The sequence below is a fragment of the Alnus glutinosa genome, chromosome 14 (genome assembly GCF_958979055.1).
Source record: "Alnus glutinosa chromosome 14, dhAlnGlut1.1, whole genome shotgun sequence".
Lineage (NCBI taxonomy): Eukaryota > Viridiplantae > Streptophyta > Magnoliopsida > Fagales > Betulaceae > Alnus > Alnus glutinosa.
The window spans coordinates 23664123-23678984 of NC_084899.1; the positions used below are offsets into that span (position 1 = coordinate 23664123).

The 14862-nt window shown below is 35.6% G+C and overlaps 2 protein-coding genes across 2 annotated transcripts; both read left to right on the forward strand.

The window, feature by feature from the left end:
- The first annotated feature begins 1561 nt into the window (after positions 1 to 1561).
- Positions 1562 to 6350, forward strand: LOC133857731 (protein NRT1/ PTR FAMILY 5.2-like). The gene is made up of 4 exons (XM_062293061.1): positions 1562 to 1897; positions 2240 to 2457; positions 4157 to 4728; positions 5418 to 6350. Exons 1-4 carry the CDS (start codon positions 1765 to 1767, stop codon positions 6319 to 6321), a joined length of 1827 nt encoding a protein of 608 aa, XP_062149045.1. The 5' UTR covers positions 1562 to 1764; the 3' UTR covers positions 6322 to 6350.
- A 4970-nt stretch (positions 6351 to 11320) lies between these two features.
- On the forward strand, positions 11321 to 14846 carry LOC133857957 (protein NRT1/ PTR FAMILY 5.2-like). The gene is made up of 4 exons (XM_062293352.1): positions 11321 to 11572; positions 12044 to 12261; positions 13038 to 13609; positions 13870 to 14846. Exons 1-4 carry the CDS (start codon positions 11437 to 11439, stop codon positions 14717 to 14719), a joined length of 1776 nt encoding a protein of 591 aa, XP_062149336.1. The 5' UTR covers positions 11321 to 11436; the 3' UTR covers positions 14720 to 14846.
- The last annotated feature ends 16 nt before the right edge of the window (positions 14847 to 14862 follow it).

The following is a 14862-nucleotide window of genomic DNA, read 5'->3' on the forward strand; positions in this document are numbered from 1 at the left end:
TAATGAGATAGTGATAAGATAGAAATGTGATTTCTAGCACTAGTCTAATTAAGCAGGCACTCTGAGATGACGAAGTTGAGTGGTGTCTAGCTTGATGAATCAAAGTCACACACCTTTGACCATTTGCACTTGTTCCTTGACAACCTTCTCAGTTTTCCCTATCCAGAAGGCATAGCCAATGAGAGTTAGCATTCAAGGGCATTCAAGGGGGCCTTATACAAAGCATCCAACCCTCTTCCTGAATTTCTTCACCGTCCAAGCCGTTTTCTGTGGGCCTTAATATAGGTTTGTTTCTTCTTCTTTTTCCATTTTTTTTTTTTTTTTTTTTTTAGGCTAATAACCACCATTAACATAATCCAAAACTAGATGTATATATGTGTGTGTGGCCTGTAGAGGTGTTCAAGTTTCAATGAGACAATAATCCAGGGAAAGAGTTTCAAAAATGTCGGACCCATTAGAGCTCTCTTTGCTTCTTTGGTTCCATGGGGGTGGATTTGACAGAGAGTCAGAGATGAACTTGTGTTAATGGTGTTTGTCTTCATCTACAAGCCTTGTCTATATCACAGCCCTTTTCTGTTTCTTTTGCTTAATGTCAGCAATAGCCATCTTTGTCTCTTTAAAAAGATGTGAAAAAGTTTTCAAGGAAATCACAAGAGCATTACCTTTTTAAACTGGCTTGACCTTCTAGAAGCTGTATACGAATCATTATACCTGTGGTTGAAAAAAAATATATATATATATTTTCCAAATAAATATATTTAAGATTTTTCTAAATTATAGTCAATGTTAAAAAAATAAAAAAAAAATAAAAAAAGGTTTCCTTATTAGGCACACCTTGCCTTATTTTTCACATTTTTCATTGTTTACCACACCTTGGTGTTTTTTTTTTTAATAAATAGTTTGTCGCGTGTTAAATTTGGATCGTGTAGAGACGTGTTTAAGATTAATTATACAGGTTAATCTTAACACGATCCATTTAATTGAACGAGTTAGACCCCTTAATCGTAACTCACTAATTTATAAAAAAAAAAATAATGAATTGGTAGGGGTACGTAAATCAATTCTTAAGAAAATCGATTATTTAACGCACACGAGGAGCATTTAATTTTCTGTTTTAGATTTTTGTAATAACAATTAAAAATAATGAATCGAATTATTTAATATAAAAAAAAAAAATGCTACACAGGGCCCCAAGTAAGTGTGATTTGTGAGCCGATTTCAGATGCCATCTTGGTTAATGTTTTCCATTAAGATTAATGTGTTTCTAACATATAGCAATGAGCCAATGAGGCCAACCAAAAATGAAGTACAATAAATATAAAAATAAAAATAATTTCCCTTAATTAATTTGTAGCTCATGATCGATCCCTCGAGCATTTCAACGTCGTTCTCAATATTATTAATTATTTGTTCGATACTTTAGAGGCAATACACATCCACCACAAAAAATCAAATGATAATACAAAACAAAAAATAGACTGACATTTCTGAGCTATATATATATAGTGATAATTAAATTTATTATTTTTTATCCGTTTAAGCTTTCGAGGCAATTGATAATTTATCATAATATATATCAAGGCTGAAGTTCTCTGTTCAAGCCATTAAAGAAGAGAGAGAGGTGAGCAGGAAAGCAAATGGAACAAAAAAAAAATCTATGATATTTAGAGGTGGTAAAGGTCCTTACTTGGCTGCCAGAACTTTATAAAAAGCTTATAAGCTCACATGATCTCAAACTAGACCAAAGTTGTTCTCTCTACCACGATGGCAATGGTAGAAGAGAAAGGTCTTGCAGATGGAAGAGAGGATTACACACAAGATGGCACTGTAGATCTCAAAGGCAGACCCATTTTAAGATCAAAGACTGGGGGATGGAGAGCTTGTTCCTTCATTGTAGGTAATTAATGTATCCTGTGCCTTTTTACTGTCTTTTCCTCTACCCATATACTAAGCCAGTCTGCAGTATGTATAGCTCTTCACCTCTCATATATATATTCAACCAGATGGCCAAACTTCAGTAGTTGCTGAATAAATCATTGAATGAAGTATAAAATTAATTAATGTTAAGGAAATGTAAGAAGATAAAGAAGAAAGGAAGGAGAGCTTATATAATATATATTAATCCTTCTGAGATGTTATCATATGTATATGAAGTCTTTCTGTTAATCAATAATTATCATCTCACTTTGAAAAACTCAGCACGTACAGATCGATTTCCTTGTTTCTTATGCTTTTGTAGGGTATGAAGTGTTTGAGAGGATGGCATATTATGGGATTGCATCAAACCTGGTGCAATATTTAACACGGAAGCTCCATGAAGGCACTGTAAAATCTTCAAACAATGTCACCAACTGGGTTGGAACTGTATGGATGACACCCATTTTAGGTGCTTACATCGCAGATGCTCATCTTGGCCGATACTGGACTTTTGTCATTGCATCAGGAATTTATCTCGTGGTAAAATCTCGAATTCCTAATAAATCAACCCATAATTTTTTTTGTCTCCCTATTTTAATTTGTTAAGTAAATAGAGGAAGGGGAGGAATAGATGAATCAAATTAATTAGTTCTAAAGGGGTAACAATTCGTGCTCTTGTGTCGAGTTCAGGTCATGTCGGGACATGGATATAATGAAAACTATATGAGTCAATATGAACCCGATCTGATTTAAGTAATTAAACATGTCAATCATCTTAACCCAACGTACTAACACGACTTATTTCAATAGGAGGGTGATATATATACAACACGACCCACATAACTCATTTCATAACCAGGTCTTATTAGGTTAACCTAGCCCAATCCGCATCACCTGTTTAATTAACAAAATTCTCAATTATTAAGTATGAAAATGCCATTTTATATACAAAAATATTATTAACACAATAATTCTCAATTATTGAGCATGAAAATGAGTTACATTACCAAAATTATATCTTTAATTACAACTAGGGAGATGAGATTAAAGGTAATTTTTTGTCTTAGACTTTATGGTTTTAATTTTTATTTTATTTTTTATAAGTAGTAAGGGTTTCAATGTTTTAGTGGTAAAAGTAAAAAAATGTTTAAATTTATATGAGTTATGTGAATCACTTATGGGTTAAGCAGGTTAATTGATTACAAATTGACCCATTTATTTATCATGCCTAATTGGGTTGGCCCGGCCGGTTTGACACAAAATTGTATTTTACTAAATCAAAACCCGCTAATATCGTGTTAAATTTATGTTAAGTTCACAAGTCGTATAAAAAAATTACCTATAAATTTCCAAGTAAATGACGATTTTAAATTCATTGATGGTTCCAATTTTTTTTTTTTTTTTTGTACGTCATGTGCTGCAAATTTTAAAGGTTGACATTTTTTGCACCGAGCATAATCAAGAACGTATGCGATTATTGTTAAACTAAATAAGAACCATACATGCATTAATTTGATCAGTCCAAGATGGTTTAATTGCGATAGGCCCATTGAAGAGATGCAGCCAAACTCGGCCATCAAATAGGGCCCCAATTATAAAAACTATTGCCATATACAATATTGCTTCCTCATTTCGTTTATGACGATTCCAGGGCCTAAAAAAAATTTAGGTTTATATTTTGAGCAAAGTTTTCTTTTTAAATCCGGTTCGAAAAAATTCTTCTAACATGCATGTGATTCTTACGTATGTTTATAATTTTAGCTTTATACCCTCAAGCTTTTTAATCTTTTTCATAAGCTTGTAATACAAATCGATTTGCAGGATCGGATTTACGTGCTTTAATTTGATTAATTGCTAAATAAAACTTCATTTACTCTCTTAAACTATCAAGCATTTTTTTAATGTCTCCTTAAACTTTAAGAATTTGTAATATGGGGTTCTAATCGTTCAACCCTTTTAATTACTCCATTCATTAAAATTTTTCGTTAAATTTTAACGGAGTAAACAAAAATGACCAAAAATTTAAAAAATAGAAAACATTGTTGTGGGTCCTTCCTTTTTTTATTTTTCTATTTTATACTTTTTTTAGTTTTTTAAATTAAGGACATATTTGTATTTTTAGAAATTTTTATAGGTCATGTTTAATTTTTTTTACTTTAGAGGGGAATGAACCTTTAATTAGTTATTTCCATTCAATTCATAGTGACACAATTTTCCTCCAATTAACTTTTATACACAGGGAATGACTCTCTTAACCTTCACGGTCTCAGTGCCAGCCTTAAGACCCCCATCTTGTGGTAATGGGGTCAAAGAAGAGTACTGCAATAAACGAGCCTCATCTTTCCAAGTGGGAATTTTCTATTGTGCCTTGTACATAATTGCTGTTGGGACTGGTGGAACCAAGCCCAACATTTCAACCTTGGGTGCAGGCCAGTTTGATGACTTTGAACCCAAGGAAAGGACCCAAAAGCTCTCCTTCTTCAATTGGTGGATGTTCAGCATTTTCTTTGGCACCCTCTTCTCCAACACCATATTCATCTACATACAAGACAATGTAGGCTGGAGCCTTGGCTATGGCCTTCCAACAGTTGGGCTCTTGTTTGCTGTTCTGGTGTTCTTGTTGGGCACTCCACTGTATAGGCACAAAGTGGCTGCAGAGAGTCCTCTCACTAGGATATGTCAGGTGCTTGTGGCTGCTATAAGGAAGTGGAAGGTGCCTGTACCAAATGACCCAAAAGAGCTTCATGAGCTGAGCTTGGAAGATTATGCCAAAACCAGAAAATTCAGAATTGACTACACCCCTTCCCTAAGGTTAATCCTCAGCACTATTTATAAATTCAATATTCAATTTTTTTTTTCTTTATTACCTGATTTCCCTTTTCTGCATTGATGCGATCTTAGTACGGAGTTTTAAGCACAATATTCATATACACAATCACCATGACACCACAAAAAGTTAGTTAATTTCACATTGAAAAATGAGTTATTCACATTGAACATGTAGATTAATTATAAAGGTGTTCGGTCATGGATATTGAGTCCAACATGGATTCTTTACTATGTGAGATTGGGCATTTTTTTGGACGTTACATATATGTTATGAAAATATTTGCGTCTAATGGTTGGTTGGGACTGTCACGTCAGCATTGTAGAATAGTTGTGTGATGAAAATGTTATTTATAGCATTATTCAAAACTGATAATGGTTGTAGGCCTTGTGATAGTCAACTATCCTACAATGCTGATGTAGCAGCCTCAACCAATCCTTGATTTTTTTTTAATACGGATTAATCTAATAATTGATTGAGACTGTCGACGTACCAACATTGCAAGATAATTATGAGACGAAAATTTGGTTTCTATCATTACTCTTCAAGAAATATTGGATGAACCAAAATAGTTCCCTAGTTAAACAATCATGCAGAAACTAAAATACTTGCATCTAGCCTTTTGGTTCCCATCTCCCCCGGCCACCTTACTCTCGCATTGGATTGCCTGCAGATTGCTTGACAAAGCAGCTGTAAAGAGCGGGCCAAGCACACCATGGCTACTATGTGCAGTGACTCAAGTAGAAGAAACCAAGCAAATGGTGAAAATGATCCCCGTTTTGATTGCAACATTCATACCAAGCGCCATAGTAGCTCAAGTAAGTACACTTTTCATCAAACAAGGCGCCACCCTAGATAGAAGCATGGGACCTCATTTCAAAATCCCTCCGGCATGTCTCACAGCGTTTGTGACAATCTTCATGTTGATTAGCATTCCGCTCTACGACCGCTACTTCGTTCCGACGGTGCGGCGCTACACGAAGAACCCTAGAGGGATTACATTGCTGCAGAGAATAGGGGTTGGCCTTGTGTTGCACGTCATTATCATGGTCATAGCTTGCTTGGCTGAAAGAAAGAGACTGAGTGTTGCAAGAGAAAACCACATCTCTGACAAAGATGATATAGTTCCGCTTTCTATTTTCATTCTCCTCCCTCAGTTTGCATTAATGGGGGTCGCTGATGCCTTTGTGGAAGTTGCAGAGCTAGAGTTTTTCTATGATCAAGCTCCAGAAGGCATGAAAAGCCTGGGAGCCTCATATTGCACTAGTAGCTTGGGAATTGGGCAATTTCTCAGTAGTTTTCTTTTGACGACAGTTTCTGATTTCACCAAGAGGCATGGCCACAAAGGTTGGATTTTGGATAATCTAAATGTCTCCCATTTGGACTACTATTATGCTTTCTTGGCCATCTTGAGCTTTCTCAACTCCATCTTCTTTCTGCTCGTTGCAAAGTTCTATGTTTATAATGTTGACGTGACGGAATCCAATAGGGACATACCCATGGAAACTTCAGTACCGAGCAAATCTTCATCTAAAGATAATGATCATCAAGTCTTGATCAAGACTGGACTAAGCTGATCATAAAAAGTTCTTGTGTATTTCTTTTCTTTTCTTTTTTTTTGGGAGCACTACTTGCCTTTTACAATCAAATACAGTCCACTGTAAGCAATATATAGAATTAATAGAACTCAAAATTCGTAGTGATAATTCAAATTTCATGCTTCTTTGTGGTTGCAATACATACTTAGAAAATTATAATATAAGATGAAAATGGAAGAGGGTTAAATACCTAATTGTCCCTGTGGTTTAAAAAAATTATTTTTTACTCTCTTAGTTTTCATTTTTATCATAGGAGGTACATGTCTTATGGGAAAAAACGAAAATGGTACATCCGTTCACTTTTATGTCTAAAACTAATGTCCTGTCATGTCATCCTACACTTGTTGGCGTACTTGTGCGACACCTGTCCCAAATATATATATATATTAAGGACCTTTTAAAAAAAAAAAAAAAAAAATCTCTAGGGGGCCAACCCCATGTGGCCCAAAGGGGTTGCTAAGCCACCCCTATTTTGGCTAAAAGAGTGGTTCGAGACTACTTTTGGGGGTGGCCGAACCACCCCATGGCCCTTGGGGGTGGTTCAGCCCCAAGGGCCAAAATATGAGTGGCCAAAATCACCATCATTTGGCTTGGGAGCCACATTTAGCTTGGGGGTGGTTCAGCCACCTTCATAGAGACATAGACCAAACCTCTTCTTCTTCTTTTTCTTCTTTTTTTGATTCAAAAAAAAAAAAATAATTGATTTTGGCCCTTGGGGGTGGCCTCACCACCCTAGGCCTCGGCCACCCCCATTTTGGCTCCTGGGGTGGCCAGCCACCTATAGAATTTTTTATTTTTTATTTTTATATATAGTAGCCAGGTCAGCGCTGACGTGGCTCTGGGGACAGGTGTCGCATAAGTACGCCGACACGTGTAGGATGACATAGCGAGACATTAGTTTTAAATAGAAAAATGAACAGATGTATCATTTTCATCTTTTTTCATAGCACAAGTACCTCCTATGATGAAAATGAAAACGGCAAAAAATAAAGTTTTTAAACCACATGAGTGTATAAGATATTTAACCTAATGGAAGAGTGTTAGGATTTACGTTATTGGCAAATTCAATGTCAAAAATTGTTGTGTTGAAAATTTAGGTTAGTGTTTAAGTTGGCTCTTATTAAGTTGAGGTTCAAATTGAAGATCAAAAACTGCCGTTTGTAACCTTAATTGAAGGGCGTTCAAACAAGATCATTTTACAAGGTTTAGGAATTCGAGGCAAAATGCCCCGATCTCAAGACCTTTTAAACAAGATCATAAAGGCTCTTCAAGAATCGAGCTTTAGAATGCGCACACTGATCGCAAGGTGGATCACATCAAGTTCGAACATGGCAGAATTACATTGTTTCACAAAGTTACCAAGAGCTCCGATCACAATTAGTATGTTCGAAGCCAGTTCGAACGCAATGAAAATCAAGTCAGATATATATGAGACACTCAGTCGCAACTGTGTTCAAACCCCATTCGAACACCACATGTGATAAATTTTGAAACCCTAGTTGTCGTTCAAATGCGACTTACTCTTGTTTGAACGCAACAACCTCAAATTGTGTTATTATTTCTTAACTGACTTACTCATTAAACCTCTCTTTTCTCAAGGTCTATTAAGCCTCACAAGCCATCAATTTCATAAGACCCTGAGGGCTGGCTAAGGCTATTATTTTGTGTTGTTGGAATGTGAATTTATCTTTCTATGCATTGATTTTCTATCACCTCTATTTGGTTCCATTAAACTACAAAAAACCCTTCGGCCACTAAATTTTTGGGTTGTAGCGGATAATTAAGGTTTGTTCGTGAAGGTGATTCTTGTAGAAGAATGCCAAAAATGCTGGAGCCACTGCTATGAGAGGTGAATGAGTCGTTTCCTCCCTTTGTTTAATTAGAAACTTACTGAAAGTGGAATGTTGAGATTGAGTGACATAAAATAAATTTACTTTAAAATTCTTTAGAGTGAGAGTATATCAATTCATATAATATAGGCAAAATAACATATTCATATATTCATAGTGCAGTAAAAGCAATTGATAAAAGGGCATGCAATGAAATTACACTTAAGAAAGAGTTAGGGATTCCTTTTACATCTTGACTGCGGCTAAAATGGTTTCTCGCCTGCTAGCTACCTGAACCAAATGTTCATTTTGGACTAACCCCTTAATATGGACAAATTATTTTAGCCCTCTTTTTTATTTTTTTTAACAAATTCGAAATTTAAATTATGCCTTAAAATAATTTTCGGTTATAGAATAATTTTTTTTTCTTCTTATTTTTTTGGTTCTATCCGAAAAGGTCTATTTGATATATTCTGACAGAAATTCTATTTACATGCATGGTCCAAAATAAAGCTTAATGGGCCAAAATGCACTAATGCAGTATTAACTAATTAGTTGACCCACTTAAACTTAAACAACTACTAATTAGGCCCAAAACTTAATAACAATGGATCAAGATTCAAATGTGCTTTTAAACATTTTTGCATACTTTTTATAGAATTTATTTGATTCATAATTCTCTTGAAATTAATTTATGGTATAAACAACGTAGCTTTTTAATTTAACTAGTTTAATAGTTAAATCATCTAGGTAATATAAAATATAACTTTTGTAATATAATTAATTAGCGGGACTGTTTTCATGGAAATTTTGACCTTGCAAGATTCTGTTTTGGCCTAATTTCCATGTTCCAAATCAGATTTTAAAATACTTTTTCACAAAAACATCTACTACGTACCATACGTACATAGGAATCAAAATATGATTCGATCGGCTAGGGTTTATGTTCTACCTTTGGCCAATCCACATGTTTTCATAACATGCCATTTAAAACCTTAAATATATATATATATATATTAGAAGTTTAATTCAAAACAATTCATCTAGATTCGGTTATCGATCAGTAATTGAATTCATCACAATATTTAAATAGAACAATTCACAAGCCAAGAAAATTGAAAAAAAAAAAAAATGAATGAATGAAGAAGAAGAAGAAGAAGAAGAGAGAGAGAGAGAGAGAGAGAGAGAGAGAGAGAGAGTCAAATGCATCACAAGATTCACAGCATTAATCTTAGGTCATAGGTATAAGTGTGAGTGAGCTCCGATCCCAATTAATAATTGAGTTTATGACCAACCCCACCCACCCCCCCCCCCCCCCCCAAATGGGCCAAATCCCAACTAAAACTATGTATATATTTATTATTTCCAAATTTATAGTTTTTTTTTTTACTAGAAAGTTTAATATTACTCGATCATATCGATTTAAATAAAATCATATATAATTAATTAAATATTATGATGATTGGATGATGACTGATCTAAGATATATAAATGAAAGATATCCATTTGTTTTTTTTTTAATTAGACCAATTAATTCCAAAAGTTTTTAACAAAGCCCCTGTGTGTGTGTGTGTACAAGATTTTGAATAACCTTTAAAGGTGCATGTGCAGGCACGACGCACGACCGCATACGCAATTCCAAAAGAAAAAAAAAAGGGTACGTACTACTCTTTCTTCACCTCAACTTTTGGTTTTTTATAGCCTCTTTAGAATATAAACTCTGCTTTTTCAGTGCTTAATTACCCCAGAAATCTAGCTCCTTTCTAAAGGAATACACACACAAGTTGCAAACAACCCACTCAAGAAGCCTATGGCATTTCTTATCTGAATAGCATCCAAATTAAAGGTGGAGAGGAATAAATAAAGCCGAAGGAATAACAAAAACATCTTCAACTTTATATATATATACACACATGTTAGACATCATGACTCCAACCCAAAAGTATATGGTTTAAACCAATGAATTTGTTTATCTTTTCTCGATGCATGTGGGACTCAACACTCACATGCATGTGACACATGCAATATTCACACGATTCGCATGTCAACGCAAGTACACTACTTAGCCGGCATCCACTACATACACAAACTATCTCACTCCCACTACACATGCACGCATGTGGCCTAACACTTGGCCCTCCGATGGAGATGGACCTTGTCCTCAAGCTTTCTTCTTGGTAAGCTTCAAAATCTTATTTTGTCACAGCTCGCAGTACTACAGAACTGTTAAGAGTGGCAACTCGATCGTCAGAAAGCACCTCACGTTACAAACCCCAAGTTGTTGAGGAATGAGCTCGATCGTTGGTGTCACAACATGTCACATATATATATATAATATACCCTACCTCCACTACATGCATAAAACTATACCCCACCCCCACTACACGCGCGTTGCCTAACAGAAACGACCACTCTTGAATAGAAATTCAATCAACCAATCGATATGTTAATTATTTCAACCCATTATTCCATGGAACCACGTGCCAAATAATCGAATAAAACAGTTTTCTATCATTTGCCTATGCTGTCACACCAGATCGAGCTCAATTAAAATGACATGCCACCATGCATGCTCCAAAACCGACTTCGGTAAGTAGCTCCCTCCGTGACTCGACTACAAAGCTACAATTCGGCCGTTCAATCGCGATTTCACACTCGATGTGGTGACTGCATATGATACATACCAAATGATACAAACTTTAAGTATAATTCACCATTGAAAAATTAAAATCAGCTTGCAAAAAGAGGATGTCCAAAAGCTTATGAGTTTTGCACTTGATTACGAGTTTTGAATTATATTAGGTCTAGCTATCAGGTTTTGCAGAAAAAATAAATAAATATTTTATTATTATAATTTTTTAGTGTCGTTTATCCCCCCTAAATGACACTCACAGATTATTGTCATTTGAACAGTAAACGACACTAAATGATGTTGTTTGAATAGTAAATAACGCTTTCACAAATTCTCGACCCTATGTTTAGTGTTGTTTAGCAAACGACACTATTCAAACATCACTAAATGAATAGTGTTGTTTTATGAGCCCGATACTATTCACACGTCACTAAAATTGGGTTTTTTGTTTTGTAGTGTATATACACGATTAAGATCGTTAAGCGGAATATAATTCGTGTACAAAAATTTTGCCAAAAGAAAGAAAGGAGAGGTGAACAATGAACAGGAAAAAAAATGGAAAATCTATAAAAAGCTATATGCCAATTACGTGATCTCAAACTAGCTAGCTAGACCCAAGTTCTTCTCTGTACCATGATGGCAGCAGTAGAAGAGAAAGGGCATGCAGATGGAAGAGAGGATTACACACAAGATGGGACTGTGGATCTCAAAGGTAGACCCGTTTTAAGATCGAAGACTGGGGGATGGAGAGCTTGTTCCTTCATTGTAGGTAATGTAGCCTTTGCCTTTTAGAGCCTTAATTTTCCCCTTGCATGCATTAATCGATTAAGAATGGGATATATGGGCCTTTCACTTCTCATTAATGCAAATGGGCTAAACTTTAATAGTTGCTGAACGTATCTTTAATTAAGGATTAACTCTTAATTTATATTTGCTGTAACCTAGTGATAGCTAGCCAATAAACAAGAAAAGTTATATATATTGAGAAATTTAAGAAGACTGAGAAGTGAGAAGAAAGAAGACAAAGGAAAGAGAGCTAGCTTCCAAGCTAAACCTTTGTTTTAAAGATAAACTATATATCTGAGATATTGTTATATATATTAATTGAGCCCACACGTGAAGATCTTTTTCTACCGACTTAGAAAGCTTTTGAGATAAATGGTGATTTAATTAAAATATGTTTCACAAAAGTTTTCACAGTTTTTAGAGTTTTCTTTTTCTGATGGGAGTGTTTTTGTAGGGTATGAAGTGTTTGAGAGGATGGCATATCATGGGATTTCATCAAACCTAGTGCAATATTTAGCAAACAAGCTCCATGAAGGCACTGTAAAATCTTCAAACAATGTCACCAACTGGGTTGGTACCATATGGATGACACCCATTTTAGGTGCTTACATTGCAGATGCTCATATTGGCCGATACTGGACTTTTGTCATTGCATCAGGAATTTATATTGCGGTAAATTTTCTCTTTTTACTAAGTAAATAGAGGAAGGAGAGCTAGCTAGAGGAGTAGATAAATCCCATTAATTAAATGTATGTCCCTTGCACGTGCCCTGTGATTATATATTGTTGATAAAATAAATTAAGAATCACAACAATTTGATCATTTCTGATTTTAGGCATATTTGATTGATGTTAAAGTATAATTAAATTACCATGTCATAAAAGCTTAAGTTTTTGGGATAATAGGTGATTTAACATAGTATTAGAGTAAATATCTTGAGTTCAAACCTTATCTCCGTCATTTACTCTTATTTTAATTAAACATTTCACGTGTTGGACATATCTTATTAAGGAGAAATTTGAAGTCACACGTGAGAGAAAGTGTTTAATCAACCATTTCCTATCAGCTTAACAATTTGGGATAATAAGTGAGTTAACAATTGATACATTATGTTTTTCACTTTATAGTGAATACGTGGATTTTTACTTATTTATATTCATTATATTCGTTAAATCACCGCTTATCCTAAAAGCTTAAACTTATAGGAAATAGTTGATTTAATCATTTAATATTCTAACACTCTTCCTTATGTGTGGGCTCAAACTCCCCCTAAATAAGTGAGGTCCAACACGTGGAATATTTAATTGAAATATGAGACGAATACAAAAATCAGTTTCGAAGCCAAATTATTTACTCGAATACCATGTTAAATCATCATTTATTCCAAAAGTTTAAACTGATAGTCATTCAATATATATTTTCACAATACTCCTAAATTTTGTAAACAGGGAATGTCCCTCTTAACCCTAGCAGTCTCAGTGCCAGCCTTAAGACCACCATCTTGTGGTCAAGGGATCAAAGAAGTGGATTGCAATAAACGAGCCTCATCTTTGCAAGTGGGTATTTTCTACTGTGCCCTATATCTAATTGCTGCTGGGAATGGTGGAACCAAGCCCAACATTTCAACCATGGGTGCAGACCAGTTTGATGAGTTTGATCACAAGGAAAGGACCCAAAAGCTCTCCTTCTTCAATTGGTGGTTTTGCAGCATTTTATTTGGCACCCTCTTCTCCAACACTTTGGTGATCTACATACAAGACAATGTGGGGTGGAGCCTTGGCTATGGCCTTCCAACAATTGGGCTCATGCTCTCTGTTTTGATGTTCTTGGTGGGCACTCCATTTTATAGGCACAAAGTGCTATCAGGGAGTCCTGTCACTGGCATAGCTAATGTGCTTGTTGCTGCTCTAAGGAAGAGGAAGGTACTTGTACCCACTGACCCAAAAGAGCTTCATGAGCTGAGCTTGGAAGATTATGCCAAGATTGGGAAATTCAGAATTGGTTACACCCCTTCATTAAGGTTAATCCTCTATATATACTATATATAACAGTATCCATATATATTAGGGTTGGCAATTCGTATTCGGGTGTCGGATTCGGGTCGTATCAAAGCATAGGTATAAGACTATATATGTCAACCCTAACGCGCGTACTTTGTGTCGGGTTGAATTCGAATCATGTCAAGGCATGGTATAAAATTATATAAGTCAAATTTAATGCGACCTTATTTAATTAAACGAGTCAAACTTCTAAACCCTAACCCACTACATTGCCCCACAGATTCCTTGACAAAGCAGCTGTGAAGAGCGGGCCAAGCTCACCATGGATGCTATGTCCAGTGACCCAAGTAGAAGAAACCAAGCAAATGATGAAAATGATTCCTGTTTTGCTTGCAACATTCATTCCAAGCACCATAATAGCTCAAGTAAGTACACTCTTCATCAAACAAGGCACCACCCTAGATAGGAGCATGGGTCCTCATTTTGAAATCCCTCCAGCATGTCTCACAGTATTTGTGTCAATCTTCATGCTGATAAGCGTGACAATCTACGATCGCTACTTCGTTCCAACAGTACGGCGCTATACGAAGAACCCTAGAGGGATTACACTGCTACAGAGACTAGGGCTTGGCCTTGTGTTGCAAGTCATTATCATGATCACAGCTTGCTTGGTTGAAAGAAAGAGACTCGGCATTGCCAGAGAAAACCACATATTTGGCAAACACGATACAGTTCCTCTAACCATTTTCATTCTCCTCCCTCAGTTTGCATTGTCAGGGGTTGCTGATGCCTTTGCGGAAGTTGCAAAGCTAGAGTTTTTCTATGATCAGGCTCCAGAAGGCATGAAAAGCCTGGGGACCTCATATTGCACTAGTAGCATTGGGATTGGGCACTTTTTCAGTAGTTTTCTTTTAACAACAGTTTCTCATATCACAAAGAGGCACGGCCACAAGGGTTGGATTTTGGATAATCTAAATGTCTCTCATTTAGACTACTATTATGCTTTCTTGGCCATCCTGGGCTTTCTCAACTGCCTCTTCTTTTTGCTCGTAGCAAAGTTCTTTGTTTATAATGACGTGACGAAATCCAAGGGGGACATAGCCATGGAAGCTTCTCTGAGAAAAGCTTAATCTCAAGAATACTAAGTCCTGAAGACAGTATAAGCTGATTAAAGTTAGTGTATTGCTTGGTTTATATATCAAATAACTATGACTAGAAAAGTAATAACATCGTCGGATCAAATGCCAAATTAATCAACGAAACATTGTGACTT

Bases quoted from the DNA above. Each gene is read 5' to 3' on its own strand.
- LOC133857731 (XM_062293061.1), top strand. From the start codon at position 1,765: ATGGCAATGGTAGAAGAGAAAGGTCTTGCAGATGGAAGAGAGGATTAC. The intron at 1,898-2,239 runs GTAATTAATGTA...ATGCTTTTGTAG, and splicing joins AGCTTGTTCCTTCATTGTAG to GGTATGAAGTGTTTGAGAGG. The intron at 4,729-5,417 runs GTTAATCCTCAG...GATTGCCTGCAG, and splicing joins GACTACACCCCTTCCCTAAG to ATTGCTTGACAAAGCAGCTG.
- LOC133857957 (XM_062293352.1), top strand. From the start codon at position 11,437: ATGATGGCAGCAGTAGAAGAGAAAGGGCATGCAGATGGAAGAGAGGAT. The intron at 11,573-12,043 runs GTAATGTAGCCT...GTGTTTTTGTAG, and splicing joins AGCTTGTTCCTTCATTGTAG to GGTATGAAGTGTTTGAGAGG. The intron at 13,610-13,869 runs GTTAATCCTCTA...ATTGCCCCACAG, and splicing joins GGTTACACCCCTTCATTAAG to ATTCCTTGACAAAGCAGCTG.